The 24997-nt window shown below is 41.4% G+C and overlaps 1 protein-coding gene across 1 annotated transcript in view; it reads left to right on the forward strand.

Annotated features, from left to right (window-relative positions):
• The window catches only part of LOC126162943 (alsin), a 206215-nt gene that overhangs the window by 135643 nt on the left and 45575 nt on the right, over window positions 1-24997 (forward strand). The window contains exon 7 of the mRNA XM_049919775.1: window positions 6304-6413. Coding sequence (XP_049775732.1) covers window positions 6304-6413 — 110 coding nt within the window. The remainder of the gene's footprint in view (window positions 1-6303; window positions 6414-24997) is intronic.

A 24997-nucleotide genomic window follows, 5' to 3' on the forward strand; every position in this document is an offset into this window, starting at 1 on the left:
TTAGTAAGTGCAAGAACGTTACAGAGATCCTCAACGAATTCCAGTGGCAGGTGCTACAAGAGAGGTACTGTGATCATAGTGAAGTTTACTTTTGAAATTCTGTTGTATGTTCCAAGAAGAGCTGGGCAACATATTGTTTCCTTCTACAGACATCTCACAACATGATCGCAAATAGAAAATTCAATTAGAGCTCATATGGAGGCTCATCAACAGTTATTCTTCCCACACATGATTAACAAACAGAGCAATACAGGTGACAAGAGGGTAATGATACCTGAAATATCTTCTACCACACACTATAAGGTTACTTATGGAGAATATGTGTAGATGGAGAAGTATGTGATTTAAGGGCATGCACTTGCATATATATGCAATGCTGGAAGTGTCTTAAATTCTTTAAAAGTATTCTTGCACATTACTATATTGGTAATCCTTTACATTATCCTTATGCTGATTTTTTAATTTAAAATGATATATTTTCTAAACTTAACATTTCCCCAGAATGATGCATGATACTATAATGGGCAGTGCACATTTGCACAGTAAACATGTAGTGCTGATTCAATGTTATAGTAGTCCTTGAACATTCTTAAGACATAATAACATTTCTTCAGCATTTTGTTCAATAGCTCAACATGCTTGTCCGATCTTAAATGATCATCTAACCAAGCTCCTAGAACATTTGTGTAAGGTGTCTGTTTACACCCATAGCCTGCTAATTCTAGAATTATATTGCTTTTTGGCTCTTGTTCTTGTGTATCTAAAGCTGATCCGTAACCATTTTCTTCTCATTAATCACAATGAAACGGTCTCTGAACCATCTCTCTGCTTCGTGCAGAGTCACAGAGACTTTATGCAGTAAATCAGCTGTATTATGTCCTTTAATCTGCGGAGCTAGTACTTGGCCACAGTAATGCGTTCACTATGCTGTTTATAGTAGCTTACCCGCATTCCTATTTTCCTATTCATTATTAAACATTCTCCTGCATTGCCCCTATTTGATCATGTATTTATAACCCTGTATTTACCTGACCAGAAGTCTTGTTCCTCCTGCTACCGAACTTCACTAAGTCCCACTATATTAACTTTAACCTATCCAGTTCCCTTTTTAAATTTTCTAACCTACCTGCCCGATTAAGGGATCTGACATTCCATGCTCCAGTCCATAGAATGCCAGTTTTCTTTCTCCTGATAACAATGTCCTCCTGAGTAGTCCCCGCCCGGAGATCCTAATGGGGGACTATTTTACCTCTGGAATATTTTATCCAAGAGGACGCCATCATCATTTAAGCATACAGTAAAGCTGCATGCCCTCGGGAAAAATTACGGCTGTAGTTTCCCCTTACTTTCACCCATTCGCAGTACCAGCACAGCAAGGCTGTTTTGGTTAGTGTTACAAGGCCAGATCAGTCAATCATCCAGACTGTTGCCCCTGCAACTACTGAAAAGGCTGCTGCCTCTCTTCAGGAACCACACGTTTGTCTGGCCTATCAACATATACCCCTCTGTTGTGGTTGCACCTAGGGTACGGCTATCTGTATCGCTGAGGCACGCAAGCGTCTCCACCAACGCCAAGGTCCATGGTTCATGGAGGGGGGGGGGGGGGGGGAGATAGTTAAGGGAAGCGAAAATTTAATAGTCATGGATGACTGGAATTCGATAGTAGGAAAAGGGAGAGAAGGAAACGTAGTAGGTGAATATGGATTTGGGGGGAAGAAACGAAAGAGGAAGCCGCCTGGTAGAATTTTGCACAGAGCATAACTTAATCATATCTAACACTTGGTTCAAGAATCATGAAAGAGGGTTGTATACATGGAAGAAGCCTGGAGGTACTAGAAGGTATCAGATAGATTATATAATGGTAAGACAGAGATTCAGGAACCATGTTTTAAATTGTACGACATTTCTAGGGGCAGATGTGGACTCTGACCACAATCTATTGTTTATGAACTGTAGATTAAAACTGAAGAAACTGCATAAAGGTGAGAATTTGAGGAGATGGGACCTGGATAAACTGAAAGAACCAGAGGTTGTAGAGAGCTTCAGGGAGAGCATTAGGGAACGATTGACAAGAATGGGGGAAAGAAATACAGTAGAAGAAGAATGGGTAGCTTTGAGAGACGAAATAGTGAAGGTAGCAGAGGATCAAGTAGGTAAAGAGACGAGGGCTAATAGAAATCCCTGGGTAACAGAAGAGATATTGAATTTAATTGATGAAAGGAGAAAATATAAAAATGCAGTAAATGAAGCAGACAAAAAGGAATACAAACGTCTCAAAAATGAGATCGACAGGAAGTGCAAACTGCCTAAGCAGGGATGGCTACAGGACAAATGTAAGGATGTGGAGGCACATATCACTAGGGGTAAGAGAGATACTGCCTACAGGAAAATTAAAGAGACCTTTGGAGAAAAGAGAACCACGTGTATGAATATCAAGAGCTCAGATGGAAACCCAGTTCTAAGCAAAGAAGGGAAAGCAGAAAGGTGGAAGGAGTATATAGAGGGCCTGTACAAGGCGATGTTCTTGAGGACAATATTATAGAAATGGAAGAGAATGTAGATGAAGATGAAATAGGAGATATGATACTGTGCGGAGAGTTTGACAGAGCACTGAAAGACTTAAGTCAAAACAAGGCCCCGGGAGTAGACAACATTCCTTTAGAACTACTGACAGCCTTGGGAGAGCCAGGCCTAACAAAACTCTACCATCTGGTGAGCAAGATGTATGAGACAGGTGAAATACCCCCAGACTTCAAGAAGAATATAATAATTCCAATCCCAAAGAAAGCAGGTGTTGACAGATGTGAAAATTACTGAACTATCAGTTTAATAAGCCAAGGCTGCAAAATACTAACACGAATTCTTTACAGACGAATCGAAAAACTGGTAGAAGGTGACCTCAGGGAAGATCAGTTTGGATTTTGTAGAAATGTTGGAACACATGAGGCACTACTGACCCTATGACTTATCTTAGAAAATAGATTAAGGAAAGGCAAACCTACATTTCTAGCATTTGTAGACTTAGAGAAAGCTTTTGACAATGTTGACTGGAATACTCTCTTTCAAATTCTAAAGGTGGCAGGGGTAAAATACAGGGAGCGAAATGCTATTTACAATTTGTACAGAAACCAGATGACAGTTATAAGAGTCGAGGGGTACAAAAGGGAAGCAGTGGTTGGGAAGGGAGTGAGACAGGGTTGTAGCTTATCCGCAATGTTATGATGGCCGATGTAGAGAGGATATAAAATGTCAACTGGCAATGGCAAGGAAATCGTTTCTGAAGAAGAGAAATTTGTTAACATCGAGTATAGATTTAAGTGTCAGGAAGTCATTTCTAAAAGTGTTTGTATGCAGTGTAAGCAAGTATGGAAGTGAAATATAGACAATAAATAGTTTAGACAAGAAGAGAATAGAAGCTTTCAAAATGTTGTGCTACAGAAGAATGCTGAAGATTAGATGGGTAGTTCACATAACTAATGAGGAGGTATTGAATAGAATTGGAGAGAAGAGAAATTTGTGGCACAACTTGTCAAGAAGAAGGGATTGGTTGGTAGGGCATATTCTGAGGCATCAAGGGATCACCAATTTAGTATTGGAGGGCAGCGTGGAGGGTAAAAATAGTAGAGGGAGACCAAGAGATAAATACACTAAACAGATTCAGAAGAATGTAGGTTGCAGTAGGTACTGGGAGATGAAGAAGCTTGCACAAGTTAGAGTAGCATGGATAGCTGCATCAAACCAGTCTCAGGACTGAAGACCACAACATCAACAACAACAACATGTCCTTTGCTGACAAGTACAAAGGTAAATCATTTATCAAAATCAAGAATAAAAGAGTGCCCAATGCAGAGCCTGCAGTAATGAGTATGTCTGGAGGACCCTTCCTTACACCCTGCTATTGCAAACAGATGTTACACCATGACACAGTCGCAAATTTGAACACAGCGAACAGACATGTCAATAACTGGATAGACATTTCATAATTTTGTGAAGAGAAAATATAGAGCACATTGGAAATTTGCATACTGATCTCCCCCTTCACAGATGCCATGGCTTTACAAATATGTTTTATGTTGCACATTTTGAACTTGGGCCATTCACTGTTTCTTTTTTGCTTCTTTTTCCACAGTTTAGTACACCTTCTTCCTGTTTTCATGCTTGATCTGTGTCCAGTTTTTGAGGGGCAACGACTGGCCCAGCTTACCAATAAATCTGGGGGGGGGGGGGGGGGGGGATGCTTTGGGAAGTTTCCCTTGTAGATATTGCTGATGCATGACTGATCATTATGTAAATACAACAAAGTGCACAATAGTGTAGCAAGCTAAAATCCATCATATCCAAGCCACCACCTATATTGTATGACCTACTCCTGTCCAGAATGATCCCAGCCCTGCCCACTGTTACTACTTCATTCACCCTTGTCAATTCATTATCATTATTTAGATCCCCTGGGACCTAGGGCTTAGGTCTTCTGCCATACAATTACATCCAGTATCAGATTTGAAGATACTGGTGACTTGGAACTCTGTACTTAGTGTTTCCTGGAACTGTGGCCTACACCTCATTGATGATTACTACCAGCATAGTTCCTCCTCCTCCTCCTCCTCCTCCTCCTCCTCAATAGCTCTCTCTAACTTAAATTTCGTAATTAAAGCTGAAATTTGCTGCATGTTTTCTATCTAATTCTACGTGAGGCTCTTCCCCACTCAGCCGTGACAGCTGGTGAAAGCTCTGGGTGCATTCTCTTTTTCCTGAATTGATTCCAACCTCCTGCCCCTCCTAATATGACATAGTTCATTTCTAATGTCTTTCAGCTGTGTGTGAAGGCCATAGATTGATCTTTCTTGTTCTTCTATCAATATGTTCGTTCACTGTATGATGCAGTGCCAGAACAGAAACCCTCTGATTGCCTTACTGATCTCCTCACAGCTTTCATACCAGTGAAACCACTTACTGCACAATTTACAAGAAATCTCATTGCTTACATCCTACAACAGCTCCCACATTTTTCACTCATGGTCAGTTACTTGCTAAAAATTACTGTGCAATGATACCAATGTCAAATTGGATAATTTATGTAAACAAATTGGGAAGAAGATTTTTTTATGTAACTTCAAGAAATGTTTGTAAAAGAGTGGAAAAAAATGTAATACTGTCCAACACTTTTGTCTTCTGTTAGTTTACATCGATGATTACGGCAGGAATAATTGATTGCTACTAGATTTTAAGAGTGTTTTCAATTGTGAATTGGGTTAATGCCAATTATTTGCAGTAAAACTTTGTCCTAGAACTCTATTTTCATAGTTTCAGTTTAGATGAAATATTTCTTGTATTTTACTCATAGGAACATTTTGGTTTTACTATATGTACAAGTACTATAGCAGGATTAGCAGTCAGTCAAGCACTTATCACTATAAAAATAACCGATTTCAGTGCAAGAAATAATCTTGCATGCCACACGGTGGACACCTGGATTTGTAATGTGTCAGTGTGTTTTTTTGCGTAACAAGCTCCCAAGGGACTTGAGGCAAGTATGCATACACAAAATACATGACCGCTACAAAGAAACCTAATGTGAGTTAAACATACGTAGCTCCTTGCCATTCCATGACTTTTTTTTTTTAATGAGTATACTATAAGGAAAGAAGAAATTTTGCATATGCATCAGAGCACATCGTATTTATTCATCTTGATGTCACGTTTTGTTCATTACCTGTTATTTTGGGTGGCAAAATGATTACATGTATGCAGATTTCTTATATGTTGTAAGTGGGTTAATTTTATCAAAGACATATTATTTATGTGCAGAATTCCAATTGCACCATGTTCATAAATTTCTCTCTCTCTCTCTCTCTCTCTCTCTCTCTCTCTCTCTCTCACTCTCTCATTTAACGTGTAAGCACTTGAATTTGACTTTTTATTACAATTTTATTTACATGGATTGAAAAGCTAATCTTTCATTAACTTCACTTTCTGTCTGAAGTCTGCTGTACCCTCCAGAGTGTATCACATTTTTGCTCTTGATACATAAATATTAACCCTTGAACTGCTCTGGCCGTGTTAACGCGCACGCCTTTGTACCTGTCCCTGTGTGCTCTGAACGTGTTTACACATGCCACCAGTCCTCCTCCTACCTGGTACTCTGAACGTGGCGCGCGTAAACACGTTCAGAGCACACTGGGACAATTACAAAGGCTCACTTGTTAACACGTCCAGAGCAGTTAAAGGGTTAAGTGTAAGCTTTTTCAGATTACAGGTAAAAAAAGTCATTCACTATTGTGATCTTTCTGAATTCCATTCTAGGTGAAAAATACCTAGGAACTTGGAACAATAATATGAAACACGGGTGTGGATTGATTGTTACCTTAGATGGTATTTATTATGAAGGTCTTTTCATGCAGGATGTGTTAGTGGTAAGTAGACAATTTCATTTAGTTTTTATGATAAAAGTTTTCCTCCTGTGACTATGTTGAGACAATAGGCAACAGAAAATCCAATAATTTTCTTGTTTCAGTAGAATCTTTATTATCTAATCTATGATTAGATCACCTTGGAACTGTGCAACTTACATGCTGCCCTCTAACAATTATCGATTGCGGTGTGCCTTTTTTGGATATTGAGATATTTTAATGAAACTCTTCTTTCAATGAGTGATTGTGCAAAATGTTGTAAATTATATAAAACTCCATGTAAGTTAATTATTGTAATGAGAATGTGCGTTCCAATGGTGATGAGCAAACTTCTTTTCGTGGAAGCAATGAGAAGTGCAAGTAAGTTGATAATTCTAGAAAATAGAATCATTAATAGTTACTTGTACCATCATCAGAAAAATAAAAGTGGGACTGCATCAGGCCAGTGAGTATCTTGGGTGCCATCATTGTTCAGTGATGCAGTTGAGGAAAGTTCGTAAATAGAAAAATATAAGGTACAGAAAATGATCAGTGAATTAATCTCATTCCAGGGGGCTCACCAATCTTTGTTGAGTTTATGCTTGGCTACCATGGAGCTCCAGCCTCTGCAGCATCTTTTCCCTTCCATGCTGGATGTCTACCCTCTTGCTATTCTTTTCACCTTCCCTTGGGAACATGTTTGGGATGTTTTTGGGAATGTGTTCTGCATTTTCAGTAGCCTGACATCAGAACAGTCTGTCCACTGTTTTTTCATTTTTTCCCCTTCGTTCCCCTTCTCCTATCCTTCCTCCACTTAGGCATTTGGTGTTTCTCTTTTTCTTCTTCTTCCTTTCTGTGCAAGTGTCTGACGTGTAACAGGTGATTAGGTAACACGTAATTCCCAACCCTGGGTTGACAGATACGCTTCACGTGTACCCCTTGGTACAGGCCAAGCACAGGGAGGGGCGATTGCCTTAGCTATTACCTCCCAAAATTGCCAATTGGCCCCTCTGTCAGGTGTTCAGAAGGTGTAATTTGATGTGTGAACAATCACCTAATGCATGTGCGCCTGCATCTGAGGGGGCACCCAGATGGAAGGAGCATGCCATCGGAGACACTGGAAATCATGGAGAATTTTCTCGCAGTAAGACGAACATCATCTTCACAGTGTACATCTACTAAACATAAATGGAAGGAGGCTAATGATTCAAAGACCCTGTCAGTTGCACCACGGTTCCTCGTGGTAGCATTTACTAAAGACAGTCTGTCCTTTGCTATGGTAAATCCGTGTATTATTCAGAAAGACATTGCATTTGCTGGCCCTGTTAAATCCTGCCCCCGTTTATGCAATGGCACTTTGTTTTTGGATACTACTTCTGATTCTCAAGCATGGCTATCCTGTTTGTGTTGAAACCCATCTAATGCTGAATTCTTCACATGGTGTTGTTTACACTAGGCTGCTCGATGGTCTGACCGAGGCAGAAATCCAAACATACCTCTTTGATCAGGGTGTCATTGGAATCCATCAGGTAATGAAAAAGGTAGATGCAGTCTTAGTGCTTACCCGCACTCTTTTTCTCGCGTTTGATAGAGTAGTGCTTCCATCAAAGATCAAAGTAGGCTATGATGTTAGCACAGTATACCATACATTTGGAACCCGATGCGCTGCTACCAGCATCATTGTTACAACCACACTCGAATGTACTGTCAACACCTGGCCAAATGTGTAACCTGTGGTAGGATGACAATGGAGATTGCCCACCTCCTTCTCCTTACTGTATCAATTGCAACGATAATGATGCAGCCTCCTCCTGAGATTATCCCATGTATCTCGATGAGTGGACCATCCAGGAGATCCGGCTGAAGGAAAAAGTGCCTTACCCGGTCACTCACAAGTTGTTGTCTAGTTGAAAACCCTGTGTTTTACCATCCGGCACTTACAGTACTGTTCTTGCTACATCTTGTTCCATGAAGGACATTTCCATGCAAACATGCGACCTCAAATTCAGCTCCATGATTGTAAAATCGCCCAGTGTCACGGTAGCTTCCCTGTCTCCTTCTCCTCCAGCTGTGTAACAAGCAACCAAACTTTTGTGTCACAGTGCAAAATCACCTGCTACAGCCATCAGGCCAGAAAAAGACAAAAGAAATACTGCCACAATGACTTTTTATGTCCCTCAAGCCAACAAATATCAGAATAGTTATATGCCCACTGCAAAAGCTCCAAGAAATCAAACAAAGGCAAATGGTCTTCCCCATTGCTGACTCTGAGATGCTCTTTAACAGTGTCATCACGTTCTACCCTCACCCGGCTGACCTCTGTGTCACCAGTGCGCAAAGCCAACCATTTTTCTGCACTGGATTCTGCATACCGGCAGAGGGAGAATGCCTACACCTCTGTAGATCTCATGGAGCAGGATCCTCCATCCTCTGCACCCTGTAGCAAGAGAGACTTCGTAGACTGGCACTCAGCAGCCACAAAAGTGAGACCCCTTCCTGTTTTCCCTCCTTCCCTTTCCCCATCATAACATCACTCCAGTGGAATGTTTACGGCCTTAGATCTAACAATTACGGCTACTCTTGGAATTGCAGCATCCCCTTGTTCTCTGCTTCCAGGAAACGAAATCGTGTCGTCATGATCACTTTGACCTCTTGCATTTCTTTCCAGTTCACTTTGACCTTCCTCCCAAGGACAGCATTCCATCTCATGGCAGAGTAATGCTGCTCATCCAGGATGATATTCATAGTCAAATCATTTCTGGGGCTACCCAGCTTCAAGCTGTTACAGTTCTCATTTTCTTTCCTCACTTCACCTTTGTACTGTTTACATCCCTCCATTATTTGCTGTCATGAGGGCAGACTTCCTCCACTTTACTGGGCAACTCCCTCACCCCCACCCCTTTTTTTTCTGCCCTGTGACTTTAATGTTCACCATCCCCCAGTCCCCCATCCCCCAGTCCCCCATCCCCTTTGGGGCACTCCCAGAACATGTCACAGAGGTGCCCTCTTGGCTAACCTCAATCAACTTAACTTCATTTGTCTTAACATGGGAGCATCCATGTTTCTTTCAGACTTCATGCAGACCTGTTCTCATTTGAACATCTCCTTCTGCTCTACCTAGCTCGCCCGTCGTCTCAAGTGATCCTTTCTCTCTGGCATGTACTCAAGTAATCATTTTCCGTGTGCTATCTGTTTGTTCACTCCTACCAAATCTATGTGCACACCCAAATGGCAGCCTTCTAAGGCCGACTGGAGGCTTTACTCCTCCCTGGCCACCTTCGATAAATATTTCCCCAGTTTTGATGACAAGGTAGACTACCTTATGATCTTTCTCCTTACCGCCGCAGAACATTCCAGTCCTCACACTTCATCTTTATCGTACCATGTCCCAGTCCCTGGATGAAGTGAGGTGCACTGCGATGCAATTCATGCGCTCTGCATTTTAACCGTCATTCTATGACAGTCATCCGTATTCATTATAAACAGTTGCATGCACGGTGTCGTTGCGATCTTTGGGAGAGCAAAAAAGCTAGCTGGACTTCATTTACTTGTTTTTTTTAACAGTTCCACTCCCTCTACCGTTGTGTGGGCCAACCTCCAATGGCTCTCTGGAACGAAGGTCCTTTTCCATATTTCCAGCGGGACAGTAGCAGATAATGTATTAGTGGACCCTTTTGCTATCTCCAACACCTTGCACTATTATTTTGTGGAGATTTCTAACTCCATAGGAAGTGAGTGGAGGAGGTTCGAGCAATACCCTTCTCTCCTCAGAATCATAAGTGCTGCCTTTACTATGAGGGTGCTAGATTATGCTCTCACTTCATCCTAATCCTCCCGCACTCTCCTTCATAAGTACAATCACTCCTGGGCAGAGGGCACATTTCCCAGATGCTGGCATGAAGCCACTGTCATACCCATACCTAAGCACAGTAAGAATAAACAACTTCCTTCTAGCTACTACCCCATTTCTCTCGCCAGCTGTGTTAGCGAGGTGATGGAACATATGATTCACAACCAGCTGGTATGGTGGCTTGAGTCTTGCAATTTACTAACAACCGTACAATGTGGATTTTGAGCATGCTGTTCTGCAGTTGACTGTCTTGTCACTTTGTCAACCCATGTCGTGAATGGTTTTCTGCAGAAATGCCAGACTGTGCCCATGTTTTTTGATTTGGAGAAAGCCTGTGACATATGCTGGAGGACTGGAATCCTCTGTATACTCCACATGTGGGCCTGCCGAGGCCGCCTGCTCCATTTCTTTCAGGAATTTTAAGAGACAGAGCTTTCAAGGTCCATGTGTGTTCCACCCTGTTGGACACCTTTATCTAGGAAAACAGGGTTCCTTCATGAGTGTCGTCCTCTTTGTTATTGCCATAACCCTATTACGGCCTGTTTCCCTCCGAGCATCTCCGGCTTCCCTGTTTTCAACAATTTTGCAATCTATTGCAGTTCTCCACTGACTTGTCACCTGGACCAGAAACTTCAGCATTGCTCGATCATATTTATTCGTGGAGCATTGACATGGATTTCGCTTTTCCACTGACAAAACTGTTTGTGTGAATTTCTGGTGGTGCATTGGGTTTCTACCACTGTCTTGACACATCTTGGGCCTGTTCCTCTTCTGTTCATTGAAGCTACAAAATTCCTGGGGCTCGTGCTTAATACAAAACTTTCTTGGTTCTTATCTGACCACCCGCTGTATCTGGTCCCTCAATGCCCTACGTGTCCTAAGTGGTACTTCATGGGGAGTGGATTGGATCACCCTTCTCTGGCTATACCTATCTCTTGTGCATTCGAAACTAGACTATGGGTGTTTCGCTTATGCATCTTGTAAGGGGTCCGTAGGCCCTTACTATAAGTTTGCACTCGGCACAGGTCGACAGGGCAAACAATCGATAGTGTGTCGGGTTGCGAGAGCGAGTGTGAGTGGAGTCAGTTCCCGGGTGGCGGGCCGAGCTGTGCGGAAGCTAGCAGTTGTTGTAATGCAAGGTTTACCGACAAAGGGAGTGGCCATCGCCGGGGTTTAACCCCTTTGTGTTAGAATAATACGGGAAAGTGATAAAGTATAATTACGAGAGTGATCGGTGATATTTCTGTGCCGTTATTTTGATTTCGCGTCTACCTCGCCGGCATTATTTTGGATTTGCAGTGTTGGATTGCAGTGTTGGATTGCAGTGATTGTATCAGCGTGTGACGAATATGAATAACGAAGAAGCTTGTGCTGAGATTAGCCGTTATTAAAAGTGTATGACGAAGGCAGTGGCTGTCTCCTTTTTTCTTGTGTTTTTGAGACGAATATAGGTCTTGAATAGTGAAGCTGTGTTGGTGTTATTCTTGTCACCAGACATTTCATTATTACAGCATTTGAGAAGGACAAAATGGAATGTAACAACTCCGTAGCAGTCCATTCCGATTGCCAGCCCCATTAGGTACACGGTCACATTATTTAATTATTCATTTGGGCTGCTATTAGATCCCGATCGAGCGGGATACATAAAATACGAACGTGTTACAATCTGCACATCCGTCCATCTTATGCCATCTAAATACAATCTACTATTGTTGCATCCATTTGGCCATTGACACTTTTTACACCAGCCCCTTTGAAAGTCTACATGCAGATGCTACCAAGCTACCACTGTCATACCGAGGTGATGTTCTCCTCAGCAGATATGCATGCAATTTGCCATGTCAGTCCACCTATCCCATTCCTCCTCCTTCAATGACTACTTTGACTGCCAGTATGGAATGTGTCCCTCTTCTCTGTTATCTCCTGAAGTTTGCTTTCGGCTATTACTCCGGCAGCTTAACTTAATGCTACCTGCCATTTTCCTGATAGGTGTGAACTCTTCACCACCTTGGCGTGTGGTGGCCTGAGTTCACCGAGGACTTCATTCACTTCCTAAGGACAATACTCCAGACTCGCTATATCACCATAAGTTTTTCAGCCTTCACAAGGAACTTCGTGACAGTACCTTTGCGTACAATTACAGCTGTCTGGATGAATATGGTGTTGGGTGTGCTGTTATTTATTTACATGTCAAGTTCTGTAGGACAAAATTGAGGAGCAAATCTCCAAGCTCATGGAACATGTCAGTACATGAAATTACAACATAAAAGTAATAACACATAAAATAAAATATTTGTGAAGCCAAAAAAAGCCAAGCCATAAGTTTAAGTAAAAGCAATCAACAATAAAACATAAGAATCAGCTTAATTTTTCAAGGAACTCCTTGACAGAATAGAAGGAGTGATCCATGAGGAAACTCTTCAGTTTCAATTTGAAAGCACTTGGATTTCTGCTATAATTTTTGAATTCCTGTGGTCATCATCATCAGCTTGGACAGTTTTCAGCCTCTGGCCAGGTCTGTATGGAATGTAAGCCTCTCCATCGTCTTCTATCTTGCCACCATCTCTCCGTCTTCACCTTGGTCCAGTCTTCTCCTTTCTTCTGGACGCATTCCTCTACTCCTTTCAGCCATCTGTCTCTCGGTCTTCCTCTTGTACATGTACATGTACATTTATACTCCACAAGCCACCCAACAGTGTGTGGTGGAGGGCACTTTACATGCCACTGTCATTGCCTCCCTTTCCTGTTCCAGTCACGTATGGTTCACGGGAAGAACGACTGCCGGAAAGCCTCCGTGTGCACTCAAATCTCTCTAATTTTACATTCGTGATCTCCTCAGGAGGTATAAGTAAGGGAAAGCAATATATTCAATACCTCATCCAGAAATGCACCCTCTCGAAACCTGGACAGCAAGATGCACCATGATGCAGACCGCCTCTCTTGCAGAGTCTGCCACTTGAGTTTGCTAAACATCTCCATAATGCTATCACGCTTACCAAATAACCCTGTGACAAAACGCGCCGCTCTTCTTTGGATCTTCTCTATCTCCTCCGTCAACCCGACCTGGTACGGATCTGACTTATGAGCAATACTCAAGTATAGGTTGAACGAGTGTTTTGTAAGCCACCTCCTTTGTTGATGGACTACATTTTCTAGAGACTCTCCCAATGAATCTCAACCTGACACCCACCTTACCAGCAATTAATTTTATATGATCATTCCACTTCAAATCGTTCCATACACATACTCCCAGATATTTTACAGAAGTAACTGCTACCAGTGTTTGTTCCGCTATCATATAATCATACAATGAAGGATCCTTCTTTCTATGTATTCGCAATACATTACATTTGCCTATGTTAAGGGTAAGATGCCACTCCCTGCACCAAGTGCCTATCCGCTACAGATCTTCCTACATTTCGCTGCAATTTTTTAATGCTGCAACTTCTCTGTATACTACAGCATCATCCGCAAAAAGCTGCATGTAACTTCCGACACTATCTACTAGGTCATTTATATATATTGTGAAAAGCAATGGTCCCATAACACTCCCCTGTGGCACGCCAGAGGTCACTTTAACGTCTGTAGACATCTCTCCATTGAGAACACATGCTGTATTCTGTTTGCTAAAAACTCTTCAATCCAGCCACACAGCTGATCTGATAGTCCGTAGGCTCTTACTTTGTTTATCAGGCGACAGTGTGGAACTGTATCGAACGCCTTCTAGAAGTCAAGGAAAATGGCATCTACCTTGGAGCCTGTATCTAATATTTTCTGGGTATCGTGAACAAATAAAGCAAGTTGGGTCTCACATGATCGCTGTTTCTGGAATCCATGTTGATTCCTACAGAGTAGATTCTGGGTTTCCAGAAATGACATGATATGCGAACAAAAAACGTTCTAAAATTCTACAACAGATCAATGTCAGAGATATGGGCCTATAGTTTTGCGCATCTGCTCAGCGACCCTTCTTAAAAAATGGAACTACCTGTGCTCTTTTCCAATCATTTGGAACCTTCCGTTCCTCTAGAGACTTACGGTACAAGACTGTTAGAAGGGGGGGCAAGTTCTTTCGCGTACTCTGTGTAGAATCGAATTGGTATCCCGTCAGATCCAGTGGACTTTCCTCTGTTGAGTGAGATTTCAGTTGCTTTTCTATTCCTTGGACACTTATTTCAATGTCAGCCATTTTTTCGTTCGTGCAAGAATTTAGAGAAGGAACTGCAGTGTGGTATCCCTCTGTGAAACAGCTTTGGAAAAAGGTGTTTAGTATTTCAGCTTTACGTGTGTCATCCTCTGTTTCAATGCCATTATCATCCCAGAATGTCTGGATATGCTGTTTCGATCCACTTACTGATTTAACATAAGACCAGAACTTCCTAGGATTTTCTGTCAAGTTGGTACATAGAATTTTACTTTCGAATTCATTGAATGCTTCACGCATAGCTCTCCTTATGCTAACTTTGACATTGTTCAGCTTCTGTTTGTCTGAGAGGTTTTGGATGTGTTTAAATTTGCAGTGAAGCTCTCTTTGCTTTCGCAGTAGTTTCCTAACTTTGTTGTTGAACCACGGTGGGTTTTTCCCGTCCCTCACAGTTTTACTCGGCACATACCTGTCTAAAATGCATTTTATGAGTGCCTTGAACTTTTTCCCTAAACACTCAACATTGTCAGTGTTGGAACAGAATTTTTCGTTTTGATCTGTTAGGTAGTCTGAAATCTGCCTCCTATTACTCTTGCTAAACCGATAAACCTTCCTCCCTTTTTTTATATTCCTATTTACTTTCATATTCAGGGATGGTGCAATGGCCTTATGATCACTGATTCCCTGTTCTGCGCTTACAGAGTCGAAAAGTTCGGGTCTGTTTGTTATCAGTAGGCTCTCTGTTTAATTGCTCGAGGTATTTTTCGGATACTGCACTCAGTATAATGTCACTCAATGCTCTGCCCCTACCACCCATCCTAACATCCTAAACATCTAAGTGTCCCAGTCTATATCTGGTAAATTGAAATCTCCACCTGAGACTATAACATGCTGAGGAAATTTATGTGAAATGTATTCCAGATTTTCTCTCAGTTGTTCTGTCACTAATGCTGCTGAGTCGGGAGGTCGGTAAAAGGAGCCAATTATTAATCTAGCTCAATTGTTGAGTATAACCTCCACCCATAATAATTCACAGGGACTATCCACTTCTATTTCACTACAGGATAAACTACTACTAACAGCGACAAACACGCCACCACCGGTTGCATGCAGTCTATCCTTTCTAAACACCGTCTGTGCCTTTGTAAAAATTTTGGCAGAATTTATCTCTGGCTTCAGCCAGCTTTTTGTACCTATATCGATTTCAGCTTCAGTGCTTTCTATCAGCCTTTGAAGTTCCGGTCCTTTACCAACGAAGCTTCGACAGTTTACAATTACAATACCGACTGCTGCTTGGTCCCCGCATGTCCTGACTTTGCCCCGCACCCTTTGAGGCTGTTGCCCTTTCTGTACTTGCCTGAGGCCATCTAACCTAAAAAACTGCCCAGTCTACTCCACACAACCCGTGCTATTCGTGTAGCCGCCTGCTGTGTGTAGTGGACTCCTGCCCTATCCAGCGGAACCCGAAACTCCACCACCCTGTGGCGCAAGTTGAGGAATCTGCAGCCCACACGGTCACAGAACTGTCTCAGCCTCTGATCCAGACCCTCCACTTGGCTCTGTACCAAAGGTCCTCAGTCAGTCCTGTCGACGATGCTGCAGATGGTGAGCTCTGCTTTCATCCCACTAGCGATACTGTCAGTCTTCACCAAATCAGATAGCCACCGGAAGCCAGAAAGGATTTCCTCCGATCCATAGCGACACACATCATGGGTGCCGACATGAGTGAACACCTGCAGATTGGTGCACCCTTTACCCTTCATGGCATCCTGAAGGACCCTTTTCACATCTGGAATGACTCCCCCTGGTATGCACACAGAGTGCACATTGGTTTTCTTCCCCTCCCTTGCAGCCATATCCCTAAGACGCCCCATTACGCGCCTGTGGCAGCCCAGATCTTGCAGACAGAGGGGTAACCTCTGGAACAGGACAAGCAGCCATGTCCGGCCGAAGATCAGTATCAGTTGGAGACAGAGCCTGAAACCAGTTCGTCAGACAAACTGGAGAGACATTCCATTCAGCCCTCCGGAATGTCTTTTGCCCCCTGCCACACCTCGAGACGACCTCCCACTTTACCACGGCTGAGGGGTCAGCCTCAATGTGGGCAGTATCCTGGGCAGCCACAGCCGAAGTCTGATGGGGGGATGCGTGGGATGAGCTGCCGTCCCCGACAAACCCCCATCCAGACCCCCACAGTGATGCCCATTGGCAACAGCCTCAAGCTGTGTGACCACTGCCAACACTGTCTGAAGCTGGGAGCGAAGGGATGCCAAATCAGCCCGCATCCAAACACAGCAGTCGCAGTCCCTATCCATGCTAAATACTGTTGTGTAAAGAACGTCTGAACTAATCTACAGAGAGCACAAACAATTTGACACAAAATTTAAACGGTTATTAAAATACAAGAATGCCTAGTAAACACAGTAATCCTTCTACTTGCGCACTGCTGACACACTGCTCAGCGGCAGAAGGCTAACTGTACTGCCAGTAACGTACAAAGACTATTTGAAAGAAATAAACAAATGACAGACGACTACGCGACCTTACACATCACAGATATTAAAATGCAAATCTGCCCCTGCTAATTACGAAACTACACAATGATTTGACGGATTTAACTAAACAAGTGCACTAAGAACACTCAAACAAATTTTCAACTTGACTACTACACTTATATGAACGCTAAATAAGCCACTTGCTGCTACTTGCACACTGCTGACACACTGCTCGACGGCTTGGTCTCTTTCCTTCCAGTTTCATCTAGTGTATCCTCCTAAATATCCTCTTCTCCTCCATTCTCTTTCCTCCTGTAATGGTTCCGGCTTCATTATCTGTCTGATCCTCTCATTTCTTAACCTGGCTATCTTTGTCGCTCCAGTACTGTTTCTCAAGAATTTCATCTCACTACCTTGTACTTTGCTTTTCTCTCTTCCTTTTGTAACCCAGGTTTCTGATGCATATGTCAGGATCAGGAAATAGTGTGACTGGTATATAACCTTTTTACTGATTTGGGTTACATCCTTACTCCATATCAGGCTTCTGACACTCTTCCAAAATGCTTCTGCTTTTCTACCCCTCTCATTTATTTCTCTGTCATTTTTTCCATCTTCCTGTTTCAGGCTTCCTAGGTACTTGAAACTCTCCACTCTCCTCAATCATTCCCCACCAATTGTCATTCCAGTTGTTCCTATCTCCTTCTTTCTTGTTGTGATAATCATCTTACTCTTACATATACTAAATTTCATCCCATATTCTTGTACTGTTCGTTCCCATACGTTCAACTACTCTTGTACTTCCTCCTCCATGTTCCCCCAAATCATCAGATCATCTGCAAACCCCATAGCTTTCATCTTCCTTTTGCCAATTACTTGTGCTGTTGTACTCATTATATCATCCATCACTACATTGAAGAGTAATGATGAAATTGCACTTCCCTGCCTCAAACCATTCTTCTGTTCAATCCAAGCTGATCTCTCTCCTCCCACTTTCACACAGCTCACACTTCTATGATACATTTCCCTTATCCTCCAAATAATCTGCTTTTGCTACTCCTCTGTTCTCCAGGGCTTTCCACACTTTGCTTCTACATACACTATCATACGCTTTTTCAATGTCCAGGAAGGTCATTAGTAGATCTGTTCCATATTCATAGTGGTTTCCTGCAGTTGTCTTACAGCAAAAATTAGATCCACTGTCGACCTTCCTGTTCTGAAGCCATGTTGCTCTTCTCTCATTCTTCCTTCCAATTTTGCCCAAATTCGTGCTTCCAAAATTTTCTCAAAAATTTTGCACAGTGACTCATCAGTGTTATCCCCAGATAATTGCTGCACTCTTTTCTATTTCCCTTCTTAAAGATCGGGACAATTATTCCCCTCTTTCAGTCTTCTGGGATCCTCTTCGGTCTCCGCACAATTTTCATTAATCGATTCCTGTGGTAGCTTATTGTAAACAGATGCAGCAGTATACTACACACCTTTCTGCACAAGAGTTAAGGAAGTCCGATCCAAATGCAGGTTTGATTTCTGCAGAGTATTAACTGAGTGAAAGCTACTAATTCTTGGGAATAAGCTGATATTGTTAACAAGAAATGACAGTAAGGAATATGTATATTGAGAAGCCAGTGTCAAAATACCCAGACTTGTGAACAGGGGTCAACAAGAGGTTCGTGAACTTACACCCCTTATTGCCCAAACTGCCCTCCTCTGAGCCAAAAATATCCATTTAGAATGGGAAGAGTTACCTCAGAATATAATACCGTATGACATAAGCAATTGAAAATAAGGAAAGTAGACAAATTTTCAGGTTGAACGATCATTCACTTCAGATACCATTCGAATAGTAAAAATGGCAGCATTAAGTCTCTGAACAAGATCCTGAACATGGGCTTTCGATGACAGTCTACTGTCTATCTGAACACCTAGAAATTTCGAGTGTTCAATTTCACTAATCATATGCCCATTCTGCGAAATTAAAATGTCAGGTTTTGTTGAATTGCATGTTAGAAACTGTAAAAACTGAGTCTTAGTGTGATTTAGTGTTAGTTTATTTTCTACAAGCTATGAAATTACGTCATGAACTGCACTATTTGAAACTAAGCCAATTTTGCACACGACATCCTTTACTACCAGCAAACAGAAATATTTTAGAGTTACCTTAATACTAGAGGGTAAATCATTTATATAAATAAGGAACAGGGATGGCCCCACTACTAATCCCTGGAGTACCCCCCTTGTGACCGTACCCTACTCAGACGCCACATCACAGCCATTCTCAACACCGTGAATAATGACTTTTTGCTGTCTGTTGTTAAAGTAAGAGGTGAACCAATTGTGAGTTACTCCCTTGTATTCCATAATGGTCCAACTTCAGCAACAATATTTTGTGATCAACACAGTCAAACGCCTTAGTTAAATCAAAAAATATGCCTAGCATTTGAAACCTTCCATTTAACCCTTCCAGTACCTTGCAGAGAAAGGAGAATATAGCGTTTGTTAAACAACTTCTAAAGCCAAACTGTACATTTGATAGCAAATCATGTAATATAAAATGATCAATTATCCTTACATACACAGCCTTTTCAATAAATTTAGCAAACACTGATGGCATAGAAATAGGTCTAAATTTGTCTACATTATCCTTTTCTCCCTTTTTATAAAGTGGCTTTACTACTGAGTACTTAAATCATTCAGGAAACTGACCATTCCTAAAGGAAAAATTACAAATAGGTTAACTACGGGGCTAATGTGTAGGACAGTACTTTAATATTCTGCTAGGCACTCCATCACATCCATGAGAGTCCTTAATCTTCAGTGATTTAATTATTGACTCAATCTCCCCCTTGTATGTATCACAGAGGAGTATTTCGGACATCAATCTCAGAAAGGCAACTGCCTAGAAAGTTATGTGATTCCCGGTATAAACTAAATTTTTATGCCGAAAAAATTATTTTTAAATTCTGTACATATATGTGATTTATTAGAACAGAAATATTTTTACTATGAACTGACTTTATATCATCGACCTTGTGTTGCTGACCAGACACTTCCTTCACAACTGACCATCTTGTGAATTAGCTATTCTATTTCCATACCACATACTCTTTGCTTTCCTAATAACATATTTAAGCATCTTACAATACTGTTTGTAATGGGCTACTGTAGCTTGATTGTGACTGCTTCTAACATTTTGATATAATTCCCACTTTGTTATACATGATATCCTTATCCCACTTGTCAGCCACACGGGCTACCTGTTACTGTTAGTACCCCTTTTAGGACATTCTAATGGAAAGAACTCTCAAAGAGCATGAGAAAAGTGTTAAGGAAAGCATTATATTTGTAATCTATGTTATTGACACTATAAACATCCTGCCACCCTCATTCCTTGACACGGTTTAAAAAAGTCTCTACTGATGTTGGATTAACTATCCTTCACAGTTTGTAGTTATATATGATATTTGTTTGAGTACAAAAGCCTTTTAGTGTTAAAATTTGTGCATCATGGTCTGTGGAAGGCCATTAAACCTTTTACTAACAGAATGCCCATCTAGTAATGAAAACTGAATAAAAATATTGTCTATGGCTGTGCTAATGTTCCCCTGCACTCTAATTGCAAAAAACACAGTGTGCATCAGATCATATGAATTTAGGAGGTCTACTAAATCCTTTTTCGTGCACCATCATATACAAAATTTGTATTGAAGTTGTGGTTGGCAAGAGAGCCAACACCGTTTTACTAAAGGAGGCCGAAATGCACGCGTTTTAGCTCACGCAGGCTGGCGTGAGGTCTGGAACATGACAAGTAAATTAGAATTTAGAAAGACGGACGTAGCTGGTGAAATACTTAACTTTAATCCATTAATGATGAATGTCGCTCTTGACGGTACATGATTCACAATATCAATAGTAACTGAATATGGCGCCTTGCTAGGTCGTAGCAAAATGACGAAGCTGAAGGCTATGCTAAACTATCGTCTCGGCAAATGAGAGCGTATTTTGTCAGTGAACCATCGCTATCAAAGTCGGTTGTACAACTGGGGCGAGTGCTAGGAAGTCCCTCTAGACCTGCCGTGTGGCGGTGCTCGGTCTGCAATCATTGATAGTGGCGACACGCTGGTCCGACATACACTACCGGACCGCGACTGATTTAAAGGCTACCACCTAGCAAGTGTGGTGTCTGGCAGTGACACCACAGAGGTCACCACCTATAACTAATCTCTCAAACTTCCTACAAAGTGAATCAAGAACCCTCTCTAGCTTGAGCAGAAATGCTCTGAAGTCAGAGTTAGGGGACTTATAAACAACAACAATTAGAAGTTTAGTTTCACTAAATTCAACTGTCCTTGCACAACATTCAAATATCTATTCAGTGCAGTGCCGTGATATGTGTATGGACTCAAATGGAACACTGTTTTTTACGTACATGGCCACTCCCCCCACCTCGCAAGGTATTGCTTGAAAAATAGCCAGCTAATCTGTATCCTGGTAAACGAAGCCTCTGAATTATCAAATTATTTAAGTGGTGCTCTGATATACCAATAATTTCAGAGTCAACATCTGTAAGCAGTTCACTAACTTTATCTCTAATACCTCTTATATTTAGATGAAATATGCTAATTCTTTCTGTACTTGGAAACATGACGTCCTCTGTAGGTGAGCCCTTAGTTAGAGGGACTTGCTTTAAGCAGGTATACCTATCAGCTGACTTCAGTCTAAAAAAAGGTGCAGCTCTAACACCAACTACTACAGGAATTTTTCCAAGAGTGACCCCACCTCCACCCACTACACTGTCACGTATAAGCTTTGCCAGCCTCCCCTTCCCATACCTATTGAGGTGCAGGCCATGCCTAGTAAAACCCGATCTACTGATAGACCCAACTGGCACCAATGACTTGTGACCCATGCTCTCTGCCATCAGCGCCCTCTCCAGTCCCATGCTAACACGCCTAACAGCCGCATTAAGATAGGCCAATCATGATGCTGAAACAGTTGCATGAAATGCACGTTAGTGCCACCAGTTTGAGTAGCTATCTTTACGTGGTCACCACCTACATCGTATTCCCGGTCCCTATCAAGACTGTTCCCTTCTCCACCCATTATCACTATCTGACCCTCCTTCGTAAAATTCCTACATTACTCCCGTATGCTGTCAGTCACCTGAGCCAACCCTGCATGAGACTTCCCAACACTTCCTGCTACTGCAGGCCCACACCTCTACCATGTGAACTACCTAGTAGCAGAAGCTTCTTCTTTCTGTTACACTTTGCAACTGACCTAGGCCTCCTAACTGCTCATTATCATCAATCTTTAATAGTTCACCATTTCATGGGTGAACACCCTTTTCTTAACCACTTACATTCTAATTTATGTTTGCCTTCTGAGTTATCAGCCATTTTAGCAAACAAGGCATGTGCTTTCAGCTGTATTTTACTTTTTATCCTTAATAGCAATATGGTGAAGGACATTTAATCTTTAGTTCGGGTCCTCCGTTGTCTGTATGGCATATTTTATGGACCTTTCTCCAAGTGCCTGATTTTAGCTGTGTTGCTTTCCGCCATTTGGGCTTAACGTGGAGTCGCTTTTTTAACTCCTTTTTCTTCTTTGTGTTCTAAGATTCTGACATGGGTGCATATGATCTTAGTTGTTTTTACACCCTAAAACAAAGCAAACAAACATACAAGCAAATTAATCTCAGCATGGTTCTGTCTTCAGTCGAAGAAGATTTAACGATAGAGCACAAGTAGTGCTTGGTCATTTCATGATCGAGCTGTTCGCTTCCAACTTCTCATCATCAGCCACTGGAGTTTATTAAAATACAACAAAAAGTGTATGGGAAAGGTAATTGAGTCTGAAATAATTAAAAGTGAATAAGTATAATAAATAGGTCAATTGTTTTCAGCAAACTGGAATACAGTATACTTAAATCTGATCTCTGAGCTTGCAGTGGGGTGGGTTGTAACTTCTCATCCCCAACATTCAATCCACCAACATAGATAGGCTTACAGCTGTCTGTCCTTTTCCTTCTGTGTTGGCAGGTGCTCAGTAGACCAGTGAAAAGCAGCATTGAAGAAAAACTGACTAAATACATATCAAATGAAGGTCGCATAACTCGACCTTGGAGTCAAAGTCTTCAAGTTCGTAAAATTTTGGGCATTTGGGATTCTGAAGAACTTATTTGAAAGTGTTTCAAGTTCAACTATTTAGGCTTTATTGCCTCCATGACATGTTGTAAATGGCTGTCAAGCCAGTATTTACTATCAAACTATTATTGTTGCAAGTTGATTACTGTTTTAACTACGAAGTTTCACCCGAAGGCAGATGTTTTCCAGTCTGCCCCAAATAATTTTTATGTTCTGTACAGATACTGAGCCACAGATACTTGCAAGTTACTGCATCAACTTGTTCAGTGGGCTTCTTAAAAAGAAGTGTCCACCATAATGTCTTGCAACATGCACGTAACAAACAATGTGGAGTTTGTAGTGCAACAAGAAAGTTCACACACAAGTAACTTCCAAACTAATCCACTTAAAAAAAAATTCCAACTCTCACTGAAATTTTCAAAAGTATAATTGCTCTATTATTGCAAAACAATAACTGAAAAATGCAAGATTTCCTTCTTTTTAGCAAAAATTCATTTAGTACGATTCAGCATTGATGTCCATTGTGCGAAAGTTCCTGAGCAACTCCTGGAAACACTGAACTGGAGCACACAATACTACATAAACTGTGGGAAATGCTTGATGTCTGTTGGTTAATGATGTAGGCTGCCATTTGGATCAGCTCCAGAGTCACTGAAAGCAATTTATAAAAGAAATTTAGCATGTACAAAACCAAATTTATTTAAATAAAAAAAGAATGCCTCAGCGCGGAAATGAAGTACTAATTGATGTAATACCTAACATCTCTTCTGGCTGCTTTTACATGAAGCATGCACACTAGGATATACAACACAGGCTTCATGATAAACACAAGAACTTTCCCATGCATACATTTTTTATAGATTTTAATAAAATAAAACATCCAAACTTTGTGTTTGTCCTCCATAAACTCTTGCACTTTCTACAACACTCACATAACAAAACCAAATTAAATAAAAATTTTCGAAGTGGTTACTATTATGTCAGCAGCTACTGTAATGAAGGCAAAGAAAAGTCTAGAAAAACAACTTTTATGAACTGAATCTTTTCATAATTTCATAATGGGAGAAAATTTGTTATGGTTTTTAGGTAAAATTTTATATCTCCAAAAGTATTGAAGATACTGAACTGAGATATGTAGAATATAGTTTTATTATTAACACAAGTCAGTATGTGAAGTGTGAAAAAGTCCACATAAAATTTAATTCTTCTCCATTAGATTTATAGGGAATCTGCGTAATGGACAGTACACAAGTAGTGTCATTGCATTCTTCAAGATAGCAAGAAATTTAGCTGGATTTCATTTACTAGTTCTTTTAACAGTTCCACTCCCTCTTGTGTTGTGTGCCAATCTCTGGCGGCTCTCTGGGTCCTAGGTCCACTCCGCAGTTCCAACCTGACCATATCAGATGATGTCATTGTGGATCCCTTTGCTATCTTTAGCACCTTAGGCCACTCTATTTTGCAATCTCCCGCCTGAGAGCTAGACGATATACTTATCCAGATGTTGCAGCACCTTTCTCTTGCTGACAAGCAGTTCCTTCTTCATATGTACAATTGAAGATGGCTCATGTCCCCGACACTGGTGTAAAGCCACTGTCATGCCCACTGTTAAGGACAAATGACTTCCTTCTCGCTACCACCCCATTTCTCTCACCAGCTGTGATTGCAAGGTGATGGAACTTGTGATTCATGCCCAGCCGGTATGGTGGCTTGAGTATCGCAATTTTCTGACCACTGCACAGTGTGGATTTCGAACGTGCTGTTCTGCAATTGACCATCTCATTACTTTGTCAGCCCATGTCATGAATTGTTTTTTGCAGAAATACCAGACTGTAGCTGTGTTTTTTGATTTGAAGAAAGCCTACAACACCTCTTGGAGGACTGGTACCGTCCATACTCTCTACATGTGGGACTTCTGAGGCTGCCTGCCACATTTCCTTAAGGAATTTTTAAAAGACAGAGCTTTCAAGGTCCAT

This window comes from Schistocerca cancellata, chromosome 2, assembly GCF_023864275.1.
Source record: "Schistocerca cancellata isolate TAMUIC-IGC-003103 chromosome 2, iqSchCanc2.1, whole genome shotgun sequence".
Classification (NCBI taxonomy): Eukaryota; Metazoa; Arthropoda; class Insecta; order Orthoptera; family Acrididae; genus Schistocerca; species Schistocerca cancellata.